General features: G+C 36.2%; 1 protein-coding gene across 1 annotated transcript; it reads right to left on the bottom strand.

Annotated features, from left to right (window-relative positions):
• Nucleotides 1–336: 336 nt before the first annotated feature.
• ATP4B (ATPase H+/K+ transporting subunit beta) lies at nt 337–12920 on the bottom strand. Its single transcript, XM_058186252.1, has 8 exons — nt 12743–12920; nt 5595–5671; nt 3976–4156; nt 3116–3229; nt 1579–1778; nt 1129–1185; nt 599–685; nt 337–503 (listed from the first exon to the last, which is right to left on the bottom strand). The coding sequence occupies exons 1-8, from the start codon at nt 12918–12920 to the stop codon at nt 342–344; spliced, it is 1056 nt and encodes a 351-aa protein (XP_058042235.1). The 3' UTR covers nt 337–341.
• Nucleotides 12921–13341: the final 421 nt, after the last annotated feature.

Raw genomic sequence — 13341 nt, 5'->3', positions numbered from 1 at the left:
TATTATATGAATTATTCCAGAAGTAATTTATTAAGTTTAATATTTTTCAATATATAAATAGTTGTGTATTATATAACTTTGCACACATTCAGTGGAATCATATCCCATTGCCAAATTTATAGTAAAACAAGTATATATTTGGTATTCTCAGGTGTGGAAAAATCCAATTAACTTTTCTAATAAAGCATACTAGATAATGAAAAGAAACTTTATACAATTGATTGTTAAAATTGTGACTAATTTTGTTATAAACTGTACACTTACTCAAATTGAAATCATACAAATAATCATACAAAGCTACATAACATATATATTCCCAGTGCAATTTTTATAAACCTTGATTAATTTTGTATTCGAAGTTTGAATTCTACTTTTCCTTCATATGGGTCGTGTGGATTATCTGAAGTAATTCCAACGCCAACAACTCTGCATTTTATGTGTAGTATTTTATTGTAAGTAAAGTTGAGAAGTTTCACTGCTACCAGTGGATTAGTGTAGCTAGGCTGAGATGGAAATATATATGACAAATGTTAATAAAGTTAAAATATATGCAACAAACCTATCCAAACAAAACAAGTTGAAGGGGAAAAAAACATACCTGTGCCTTGAGTCCATAGTAAGGGAAGTAGTGAAGGCTAAAAGTTCCATTTGCAGGATAATATGCTACCTCAAATGAGCTGTCATCCTTCAGTTGATCATAAATAAGGTAAGTATTAGTGCTAGTATCAGATAACTGACACTCAATGTATATTATCACATAGTATGTAAATATACCATATAAAAGTATAGTTATATTTTCCCTTAAATGTGTGTTTAATTGCTCTCATTTGGAAATTTAATTATTTAAAAGTGAACCTGTCTTAATAGTGTATCAGTGAAATGTCAGCTGCATAATACATGTCATCGTACAATTTCTGCAAACCTCAGGGGGCAAGATTCGTTTCACTTACCAATATAAGTATGTGATTATTAATTGAGTTTGCATTATTTTAATAATTTTGTGGAGGCACATGAAAGGTTTCAAAATAACCATTGAAACGTCCTTGATGGGTGATAACTATGGAGCAAAGGCAGAAGATGAAAAATGTGGGCTGTCTAAAAGATTTGAACATTGCAATACATACTTACAGTAGTTGTGCAGTTCACTTTTGGTGCAGTCCCGTTGCCAGGGAGAAAATTGATAATCTGCAATATAATTTCTTTATTAAGATTTTTGTAAGTTAATGTTATTAAACCAAATGTAGGCATTAGGTGGCTGTAGAAATTAAAGGTTTATATTCACCAAACAGAAGATTTTTATAATCCATCCTTTTGTGACTGCTGCAACTGATCTCAGTACTTTGCTTTTTCTATGTATTTGATTCCAAAATTTGTTTTCCTGTCTTGGGTGTCAGGATAATTAATTATTAAAATCTAGCATATTCAACCTTTTCTCATTTGCAGGCTCATGTTCTAACAATATTTTTGTAATCCTTTGCAGAACACAGTGCAGAAAATAATAAAATATCTGTCAGCAAAATTTTATTTTCTATTAAATTGATGTTAAACTATGGTTTTCACATCTGGTTTTATACTTACTCTGTTCATCTTTATTATTAAGCATGGCCTTCCTTCAGGAAAACCAAAAGTGGAATCCGTCAAACCAGAGCAGTTTTCAAGCATATCTTTTGTAAATTTGCAAGAGTGTTTTTCATTATTTGGAGCATCAAATGTCTTTTGGTAGTAATAACTTTCCTGACTACAGTTTTTGTTGCGTTCTTGCATAGTTTCATTGTATGCTAAAGTGAGAAAGTAGAAGAAAAATAAACATTTTTTATTGTAGACAGAAATAAATAATAAATAGTTTCTACTAAATTCAAAAAGTACTTGTTCTTGCCTTTTAATGTTTTCTAAGCTTCTGTAACTTTTAATACATTTCAGTTATTTTATGCAACGTTACGTCTTGCCAGACAGGAAAGGTAAATCAGATTGGAAACAGGTGCCAAGTATTTCTTGGGTCCTAACTAAATCTGAATGGCCAGGCTCAAGTGTAATGCTGGGCAAGCCATAATAATCTGGTTTGGTGCTAAATCATAATTGCTTCTCATATCACTCTTAGCCAAAATGAAATGTCTCTTAAATCAGCTCAAAGGCACTGTATATTGGAGAGGTGAACTCTGTCTTGAGATATGGATCCTCCTTGCAGGAAATCTGATTGGTGAGCCACTTTTGTGAAGGGAAACTTTGAAAATGCTGGTTAAAGATAATGCCCAAAGACCATTATACTCCACTGCAGCTTTCCAAACTCTGATCTCCAGATGTCTGGGATTACAGGTTGATATTCCTTGCCTATCATAGTAATCTTAATTACAATATTTCCAGATTATAGAATGTTACACTAATATGCTGCTATTTGTCTATTATTGTTGAATTGTACATTTTTATTCTACTGGTAGGCTTTGTATTTTGTGAACTATTGTAGAATTTTCAGAATATATATGAGTCCAAGTCAAATACAAAGCATCTAATTAGGACAAATAAAAGGAAGAAAAATGGGAATTTTTCAATGTACTCAGTACCAACTGTAAAAAAAAATAGTGTTTTTCCTCTACCATGCACTTTGGTCAAGAAATCTGCGTAGGCAGAAGACGTTCAATATTTAAAATTGTATGAGCACCCATGCTCATATGACACGTGTTTTCCTCCTGAAATGACCCGATGTGCATAGAACTTATGCTGAAGTTATAATGCAAGGTTGACATTTCACTTACAGATAATATATGATCATAAACTATAGTAAAATGCAAGCTGAAAATTTGATCTTCTGGTTTATGAAAGAATAAATTTTTATCTTCAGTAATTCTTTCAATTGTAATTGTTTTGCCCTTTTTTGTAGTCAAATTGTTTTCTCTACCAAAGTGCCACTATGTCAAAAGATGAAGACCTAACATTCTGTTCCTTTTTTTTAGTAGAAATCTTCGATAAAAGTTTTAACATCTAATACTTCGTTAGTTGGAATTCAACTTAACCTGTATTTCATTTTCAAGTTTGTTTTCCTTTTCTCTGTAACCTTCAATTTTTCAATAGAACTTCTACACTTTCCTAAATTATTTGCCCATCCCTGTTCCCCCTTTACCTGAAAGAAATGTCTGAAGTTTTGCAACATAACGATTCCAGGAGGAGTTCTGAGAAATGTTATAATAAATTTCCATTCCTTTTTCTCCGTATACATCTGGTCGTAATGTCACTCCTTTAATGATAAATCAAAAAACAAAAATTAGTTTATCAAGTATTTTTCACCAAATCTAGCATAAAGTAAAATTTAAATGCAACATATATTTTAGCATTGTAGTCTTTAGATGTCAAGAAATCTGTATTCTCAAATTACATGTATTTAGCCGTGAACCGCCTACTGTTTTTTTCCTTTGAGCAAAGTAGTCTAAAGGAATATAAGGCTTAAAGTTTAATTAATAAAAATAGCCATTTTTATTTAATTATATTTTATCCACCATTACATATGATAGCATTAACTTTCATTTATATAAAATTCAGTATTTGCAACTTTTTTAATGCCAAACAATTCGTACATTGGTCAAGGTGGTAGAAATGCAGCTTTTTGTTTGCTGTTTTCCCCCCCTCTATTTAAACTTGGTTTTATTATTCTATAGTGTGGTCTCTTTATTTGTGTTATAGCCATTCTAGAATGAAGAGTAGACTAAATACTTTTTATAAACAATAATTATACAAGATATTTGATGGAACTATTTCTCTTATATACATTTCTGCTCAGAAGCAAGATTATTTGAGATCAAGTTGGATCTACAGTACATAAATCCATCAGATTTTAACCATCAGTTCACAATGCTTTGAAGAGCAATTTTGAATTTACTTCTGTTTCATAGTGTTCTGTCCCAAAAATTTGGATACATTTATAAAATAATTTTGGATTACATGGGTTTAATAACAAAATGAGAAGAAATGTAAAAAAAAAAATACCTGGTGATTTTAATCGATCTTGATAGTCTGGTGTATAAGGATTAATTGTCTTCATTAAAGAATAGATAGAAAGTGTGAATAGTCCAGTCAATACCACATAGAATGCAACATAATAAAGACTAATCCATACTGTAAGAAGGAAATAAAAATAGATTTTAAAAATAGAAACATGTCCATTTAACTGGCTCAATAATTTAATTCAAACAAATTACTGCATGTTGTCAGATGTTAAAATTGTACTGTTCAAAATCCTCTCAGCACTGGAATTCCTGAAGCTAAATGCGTGGGAAGGATGTGAATGCTAGAACATCAGAGCTACTTTGCTTTCTTGTCTTGGGAGGACCAAATGGGGTGACCAGAAACATGTATAATTGGAAGTGTGGAGTTCAGTTCCTTTCCATACTTTTTAAGTTTTGAAAATCTCCAAATTTCAAGCTATAGTTTGATCAAGTTTATTAGTTAATCCTTAATATGGAAAATAATACATTTTAAAATATGAGAGCTATTGAATTCTAAAGGGAAATAAATTCTACAAGTAACCGGTGCATAACAGTTTATACATATTGCTACATTATCAAATAGTGCTCAATAACCTGCCGAGGCTTCTCAAACCAATTAAATGTCTCCTTCAGGAATAATATATTGGTGAATAAAGTGTAAAAAAAAGAAATTTGACTAATTGGAAGTCAAAAGGACAGGTCTAAGCAACTAGAAGCAAGCACAAAAATATTTTAATACTATGCAAACTATATTTGAGATTAGATCAGCCATTCTAACTTGGATGCATTCTTAGTTAGCCTTTCCCTACATATGTACACGCACACATACACTCCTTGCATTCCTAGTACATATTTCCAAATCGACCAAAAAGACAAAATGTGTTTCTTTGTACTCTGAGCCCTTTTAGAGTAATATTTCATTCTGCTCTGGTTTTATAAAGCCAGTTGTCTCCTCTCCAAGGAAGCAGCTGTGTAGTTTCTGTGGGTATTTGGGGCCATAAAATGTATTGGAGAGTTTTGAGGATAAGCATAACTCAGATTGGGAATTTCTGAGATAAAGACTGAAAGAGGACAAGTTGGAAACCCAGAAGGACAGAGCTGAGGATACAGTGAGTCCTCACCTTGGCCCTTGCAACATAATTTCAAAGCATTTATAATGTAAGTTAGATTTAAAAGCCAGTCTGATTGAGGAGACATCTGGAATCATCCCAATTCTTTTGCTCTTTATAAGCAATTTCTATCAGTTGGAATGCTAGCATGGACTCAGAATTATTCTTTAATAGTAATTACCATTAATAATACTAATTGAAATTTGGGTAATTGACTTCAATGTCAAAAGCAGCTTTCAGGATTAATTTTTGGTCTTGGAACAAGTCCCAAATGTTCTAAAATCAGACTTTAAAAAAAAAGTTCGTTGCCACATACCCCAGTTAATCAAAGTTCTTCCCATTAACTGTCCTGTGTCTGGATTCCAGACAAAACGTCGGAAATTTTCCATTCTTTGGCTGCAGGTCTTCTTTTCATTTAAAGCTGCCATTTTCCACCTTGAGATTTAGGAACTGCAAAAACCAAACTCTTCCACTGGTGCAGAAGGATTTGACAATACACTTGGTTTTATACCTTTTCCCTCTGAAGGTCATACAGATTACATCCATCACCAGCAAAAGTTGATAACAGCACATACCTGCCCACAATCACTTTTTTAAAAAAAATAATATGATAAGCATTTTATTGGTCAATTGAAAGCTAATAGCCATCAAATGTTCTTTTCACTTGAAGTTACTTATTTTTCAGAACTTGTGATACTTTCAACACAATAGGTGTTATCAAAACATACTATATTAACAGCTTCCCTTGATAAGCTACATACATTGTATGTACGCAGTTTTAAGTGTTCTTGTCAACACACATTCAAAGTGGAGACTTCTCTGGAACATTCCAATTACAATTCATAACTCCAGCAGCAGACAAGTATTTGATTTTTAACTAAAATGATTGAACAAATGGTATTCTGTTGATGCTGTCTTTCTGAGGCATAGACGTGTTAAAGCCTTAAACATGAACATGTCTGAAGAACTGAAAAGTTATACTGTATAGCAAGCCAAAACAAGTAAAAACCTAGTATTAAAATCTTACGTTTGCTATACTCAATATATAGTCCTCTGGGTGACCTTGGACCAGGCACTTCCCTCCAACTCCAAAACAACTTCAACAACTGTGGCAAGCCAGCTGTAGAAGAAATCCTGTGTTGCATCATGCATTGATATCTTTGTGATGGGAACCAGATCCAGTCCAGTACAAACAAGGACAATTTGTAAGTGAGTGGACAGAGTTAGGAAAAAATAATTATTCAAATATATTTTTGCAGGGTGGTCAAGTATAACTGAAATTCATATGTTTGAAGGAGAGGATCTTCAGGCCAGACTAGGACTTGGGGATAGGCTGGGGAACATCCTGGAAGAAATCTGAGAGGTTACTCCCATCTTTTTGGAAAGAAAGCAACCTGGACGTGATGATCTAATCTAGCTCAACTTGATGGCAATTTACATTTTCTGATAGGACTCATGCCTAGTGGATAAATGCTAAGTATTGTGCCAGTTTTAACTAGTCAAAAAGAGTTGATTGGTGAGATGGGCTGCATTGAAGTTTAATAATAAATACATGAATAAACTTATTCCTCCTCTTAGAATACATGCTGTGATTTTTTTAAAAAAATATTGTTTTAGAGTATTCTGCTCTATTTCAAAGGCTATGTAAGGTGAGAGTGCCCATTCTTTTGATAACAAAGAAACAACTTTAATATCTGAGAGATAAGAGCTGGAAAGTGAATAGAGCCCCTTCACAGATGAGTTTTCTGAAGGGAATTGGGAATGTATTTTGATAACTATCATTTCCCACTTCAAATGGGCTGAAACTATGCAGTCAATTTTTTGTCGTCATGGACAAAGAGACGTTTGGGGTTTTCTAGAGTGTTTTGTAATCTTGGGGTGGCAAATTGGCCATCCCTGACTTAAGTAGAATGAAAGACAAAACATCACCACCACCATTTTATCAGAATGGAAATCATAGCAATTTTTAAAATTCCAGTATTATTCTGTATTATGTTTAGAAAAAGTCAAATATTCTGGGTATTTTATTATGAACCATAATTCTGGGCAGCTCACAAAAAACATCTTGACAACCATCATAAAACGTGGGATTCCTGGATAAGAAGTGTGTTTAGTTCTCTATTTTTATTGAAATTTAATTTTCAGAAGCCTATGCTTTTTACTTCTGCATGTAATGAGGTATATTGTATGCTATATACTCGTGATGGCAAACCTATGGCATGCCTGCCACAGGTGGCACACACAGTCCTCTCTGTGGGCATGGCAGCTGTTGCCCCAGCCCAGCTGCATTGTGCGTGCGTGCGCACCTCCTGCCAGCCAGCTGATCTTCAGATCTCTGCCATGCATTCATGGGGGGCGGGGTGCATACACAGGGGGTGGGGCACATGCACAGGGATGCTCGCATTACATTTTTGGGGTTTACATGCACCCTTCCCATGCCCCCTGCTGGGCCTGGAAGGCTTGCACCAATCTGTAAGCCAAAACGGGGCACGGGGTGCCTCGCGTGGCACCCTTGTGCCCCCTTTTGGCTTCCAGGTTGGTGAAGGAGATTTTCCAGGCCCAAAATGAGGCGCACGGTATAGCGCAAGCATGGGGGGGCATGGCACAGGCGTGTGGGGTGCTTGCATTGCATTTTGGGGGTTTGGGTATGCACATGTGCATTTGTGTGTGTGCTTTGGGCACTCAGCACCAAAAAGGTTAACCATCACTGCTATATACTGTACTTTAATCCTGTAATTATGATTGCTTCTTGAGATGATGAAATCATGAAAAATATTTGTGGAATATTCTTACCTTGGTCCACAAGAAATATTTGCATATAAGTTGGTTAATGTTTTTCCATAGTAAAAATAATTTGAAATATGTGCATTTATTTCATTTCTTTTACTTGACCTTGGTATTTTCAAATATTAGCCTATATTCAAGATAATTAGTCTCATTAATTCAGTATTGCACATTCAACTTAAAACTCTAATTTTCTTTTTTCTTTTTGTCTCTTATGTAAGAGTATTATATCAGCTGCTTACTTAAGAAATATCTGCATGTACAAGGAAATTTTCAGTGGCCCTTGGAAAATGTTTTCCATGTAATATTTCTTTGTTGTACTTTGCCCTATATCTAAACATACTGATTACATTTCATTTGTTGCCCTTGAATTCACTAGTGACGCAAAGGACAGCCAAACTTTCACATGAAGGTCACTGGAGAAACTATATGAATATGTTTTTAAAAATAGGTAAAATAACTAATTCCAAATAGCTTGTTCAATATTTGTTTCATTTAATGCTACATAATTTTAAAAACACTTTTTTCCAACAACCTAAGAAACTCTACACATGGACATTGCCAGACGGTCCACACAGAAATCAGATTGACTATATGCTCTACAGCCAAATATGGAGAAGCTCTATACAGTCAGTAAAAACAAGACCAGGAGCTGACTGTGGGTCAGATGATGAGCTTCTCATTGCAAAATTTAGGCTTAAATTGAATATGGAAAAGCACTAGGCCACTCAGCTATGAACTAAATCATCCTTGATGTATATACAGTAGACATGACAAATAGATTTAAGGAATTAGATCTGCTAGAATGCCTGAAGAACTATGGACAGAGGTTCACAACAAGAGGTAGCAACTAAAACCATCCCAAAGAAAAAGAAATGCAAGAAAGCAAAATGGCTGTCTGAGGAAGCTTTGCAAATAGCTCAGGAAAGAAGGGAAGCGAATGGAAAGGGAGAAAGAGAAAGATACACCCAACTGAATGCAAAATTCCAGAGAATAGCTAAAAGAGATCAGAATGCCTTCTTAAATGAACAGTGCAAAGAAATAGAAGAAAACAATAGAATAGGGAGGACCAGAGATCTCTTCAAGAAAATTGGAGATATGAAGGAAACGTTTCATGCAAAAATGGGCATGATAAAGGACCAAAATGGCAGGAACCTAACAGAGGCAGAAGAGGTGGCAAAATTACACAGAACTATACAAGAATGAACTTAACCTCCCTGATAACCAGGGGGTGGTCACTGACCTCGAGCAATTACTGCAGGTTCAAGCCCGGCCTGAGGTTGACTCAGCCTTCCATCCTTTATAAGGTAGGTAAAATGAGGACCCAGATTGTTGGGGTGGCAATAAGTTGACTTTGTAAATATACAAATAGAATGAGACTATTGCCTTATACACTGTAAGCCGCCCTGAGTCTTCGGAGAAGGGCGGGATATAAATGTAAATTAAAAAAAAAGAAAAAGACATCCTAGAATGTGAAGTCAAATGGGCATTAGGAAATCTGAGCAACAACAAAGCTAGTGGAGGTGACAGTATTGCAGCTAAAATATTACAAGATGATGCAGTAAAAGTGCTACACTCAATTTGCCAGCAAATTTGGAAAACTCAACAGTGGCCATAGGACTGGAAAAGGTCAGTTTACATTCCAATTCCAAAGAAAGGCAATGCCAAAGAATGTTCAAACTACTTCACCATTGGACTCATATCACATATTAGTAAACTTATGCACAAAATCCTACAAGCTAGGCTCCAGCAGTATGTGGATCGAGAACTACCAGAAGTACAGACAGGATTTCGAAGAGGCAGAGGAACTAGAGATCAAATTGCCAACATATGGAGAAAGCTAGGGAGTTCTAGAAAACATCTACTTCTGCTTCATTTGAGTATGCTAAAGCCTTTGATTGTGTGGATTACAACAAATTGTGGTAAGTTCTTAAAGAGATGGGCATACGAGACCATCTTATTTATCTCTTGAGAAACCTATATACGGGTCAAGAAGCAACAGTAAGAACTGGATATGTAACCACTGATTGGTTCAAAATTGGGAAAGGAGTCTGGCAAGGCTGTATACTGTTGCCCTGCCTATTTAACTTATATGCAGAGCACATCATGAGAAGGGCGGGGCTAAATGAATCAAAAGTTGGAATTAAGATTGCTGGGAGAAATATCAACAACCTCAGATATGCAGATGATACCACTCTAATGGCAGAAAGTGAAGATGTGGGTGAAGAAGGAGAGTGCAAAAGTTGGCTAGAAACTCAACATTAAGAAAACTAAGATCATGGCATCCAGCCTTCTCAATTCCTGGCAAATAGATAGGGAAGAAAAGGAGGTAGTGACAGATTTTATTTTCCTGGGTTTCAAGATCACTGCAGATGGGACTGCAGCCAAGAAATTAAAAGATGCTTGGGGAGGAAAGCTATGACAAATTTAGATAGCTTACTAAAAAGCAGACACATCACCCTGCCAACAAAAGTGCGTATAGTCAAGGCTATGGTTTTCCCAGTTGCAATGTATGGCTGTGAAAGTTGGACCATAAGAAAGGCTGAGCGCCAAAGAATTGAGGCCTTTGAGCTCTGGTGCTGGAGAAGCCTCCTGCGAGTCCCTTGGACTGCAAGGTGAACAAACCGGTCAGTCCTAGGGGAGATCCTGACTGCTCTTTAGAAGGCCAGATCCTGAAGATGAAACTGGAATACTTTGGCCACCTAATGAGAAGGAAGGACTCACTGGAGAAGAGCTTAATGCTGGGAAAGATTGAGGGCAAAAGAAGAATGGAACGACAGAGAATGAGGTGGCTGGATAAAGTCACTGAAGCAGTCGGCATGAGCTTAAATGGACTCCAGAGGATGGTAGAAGACAGGAAGGCCTGGAGGAACATTGTCCATAGGATCGTGATGGGTCGGACATGACTTCGCAACTAACAACAACAGTTTTAAAAATGGATCTAGCTAAAGCATTATTATACAGTATGCTTAGAAGTTTCAGGATTTTGCCTTTACTGTATTGTTGATTAGATATACCCTTTATAACAGAAGTGGTTCATACAAATTAAAAGCTGTGTCTTATAAAATAAATAACAAATGTCTAGGTTCATGCATTACATTAAGCCACAAGCTGTGATTAACAAATTGCAGTGGCTAGGTTTGTATAGTATTCTAAACCAAAGCAAATAGCGAGTCTTTGAAGTCTCCATTCCAAATATCACTGAAATATACCAAGCTTTTTTAAAAATAATTCTCATATAATTTTGCTAAAATATAGCAATTAAAAATATGAAGGAAATGAGAAAAATCTCATAAGGCTTAGGCAATGATTTGGGAAGTTAGAAAAGGCCCTTCTCTCCATGCAACCTTACTCAGACCTGGCTGATAGATTAGTCTGACTGTGTTGCTTATGGGAAGCCTGACTTCAACCCAGAAAAACAATGGCTGGACCTCCAGTGGTATTTATCATTCAGATTTGTTGCCTTATAGTACTTTTACAGGTTTTGGATGGCCAACATTCAGGAGACTGAATATGTTTTGAGCCTAAGATCAGTGGTGGGATTCAAGTAATTTAACAACCGCTTCTCTGCCCTAATGATTTCTTCCAACAACCAGTTTGCCAAACTGCTCAGAAAGTTAACAACCGGTTCTCCCAAAGTGGTGCGAACTGGCTGAATTCCACCACTGCCTAAGAACCATTACTCACCTTTAATAAAGCCTTCTTATCCAGCACCTAACCACTTAACTTTCATTTTCAAAATCTAGGACCATCATGGTGACTTAAAAGCAAACCAGGCTAAAAAGTTGTGTGAAGATTTCTTTGGTATATGGGTTCTTTGATGTTGAAGTGGTATTTTTTTAAAATTATTTTTTTATTATTTACATTTATATCCCGCCCTTCTCCGAAGACTCAGGGCGGCTTACACTATGTTAGCAATAGTCTTCATTCTATTTGTATATTTATATACAAAGTCAACTTATTGCCCCCAACAATCTGGGTCCTCATTTTACCTACCTTACAAAGGATGGAAGGCTGAGTCAACCTTGGGCCTGGTGGGACTAGAACCTGCAGTAATTGCAGGCTGCTACTGTTAATAACAGACTGCATTAGCAGCCTGAGCCACAGAGATATGATCAGCTGAGAGGAAAGCTGTAGTGTCTATTTGCAGAAGATTTTCTACAGGGAGATTTTGCTACTGCAATCGAGACACCAAATACAGACATTTCTATTTTCCATTGCTGTTCACCTTCAATAAAATTACATATATGTGCACATGCACAAACACTCATGCACATGAGAGAATATCTCTATTATGACTGATTTCAACAACAATTTTCATACTGTTTTAATTGTACTGTGAGCATTTTAAAGAAGTCTGGGAGTTTGTGAGTAAAGGCTACAGTACGTGCTTTAAATATATCTACAGTTTTGAATCCCACATTTTTTATTTATAGATATTCTTGTGACGCATGGATGTGGTAATTTCCAAACTGCTGGTTCCATTTTTGAAGAGCCATTTGGGGACTTTGCTGCTTCTAAGTCAAGGGGCTAAAAACATTCTGCAGCTCTATTTTTACTAAACAATATACAGCCAAGAAAATAAACTGATGGATCATTGAACAACTCAACCCAGAGTTCTCAGTCAAGATACAAATAACCAGTCTCATGTTATCCTACTTGAGATACATGATGCTAAAACCCAGATCTCTGGAAAAGGCTATGATGCTGGGAAAAGTGGAAGGAAAGAAGGGGATGACCAGCAGCAAGGTGAATAGACTCATTTATAGTGTTGGAATTTCTGTTAATAAATGACGGGGTCATTGGCTGAAACATGTGATTGCCACATTTAGCAACAGCCGTTCCAGTAGTATTATTGTGGTCATCACAACTTACACTTCTGCCACTTTGCCACACTTTCCTCCACTTCAGCTTTCTCCACCCACTTATCTCCCACTTCATCTCTGTCCCTTAAATTATCCTGAATTCTGGAGCCATCTTCACCTGTCACCTTCCCCTCACTGCTCTCAGCTGACTGCAGTCTTCTTCCACTGTCTTGAGTGCTATGGGACATTTAGGCACCTACCCTAGGCCACACCCACTTTGCCACCTGTCTCAGTCAATTCAAAGCCAGCTTTTTTCCTCTGCTGGCCCTCCTCCAGCCATTGTGCACTGCCAATGGTCCCCTGGCCCTCTGCCTCCCGGTCTTCGTTCCTGCCCATTTACCCAGTCACTGTTTGTCTTGGGCATTTTGCTGCCCAGGACGAATAGAATAGAAAAAAAAATAGAAAATAGAATAGAATTTATTGGCCAAGTGTGATTGGACACACAAGGAATTTGTTTTGGTGCATATGCTCTCAGTGTACATAAAAGAAAAGAAAAAAAATACTTGCATCGTAGGTACAACATTTACAACACAAATGATGGTCATAGGTTGCAATTTAACCCTTAGTGATAGCAACAAAAAGTTACAGTCATACAGTCATAAGTGGAAA

This window comes from Ahaetulla prasina, chromosome 5 (genome assembly GCF_028640845.1).
Source record: "Ahaetulla prasina isolate Xishuangbanna chromosome 5, ASM2864084v1, whole genome shotgun sequence".
In the NCBI taxonomy this organism is placed as follows: Eukaryota; Metazoa; Chordata; class Lepidosauria; order Squamata; family Colubridae; genus Ahaetulla; species Ahaetulla prasina.
Note: the sequence above shows the minus strand (reverse complement) of the source record. Positions and strands in the feature narration are given on the sequence as shown.

Bases quoted from the DNA above. Each gene is read 5' to 3' on its own strand.
- ATP4B (XM_058186252.1), bottom strand. From the start codon at position 12,920: ATGTCCCATAGCACTCAAGACAGTGGAAGAAGACTGCAGTCAGCTGAG. The intron at 1,186-1,578 runs GTAAGTATAAAA...ATTATATTGCAG, and splicing joins TAATAATAAAGATGAACAGA to ATTATCAATTTTCTCCCTGG. The intron at 504-598 runs GTATGTTTTTTT...TTTCCATCTCAG, and splicing joins ACTATGGACTCAAGGCACAG to CCTAGCTACACTAATCCACT.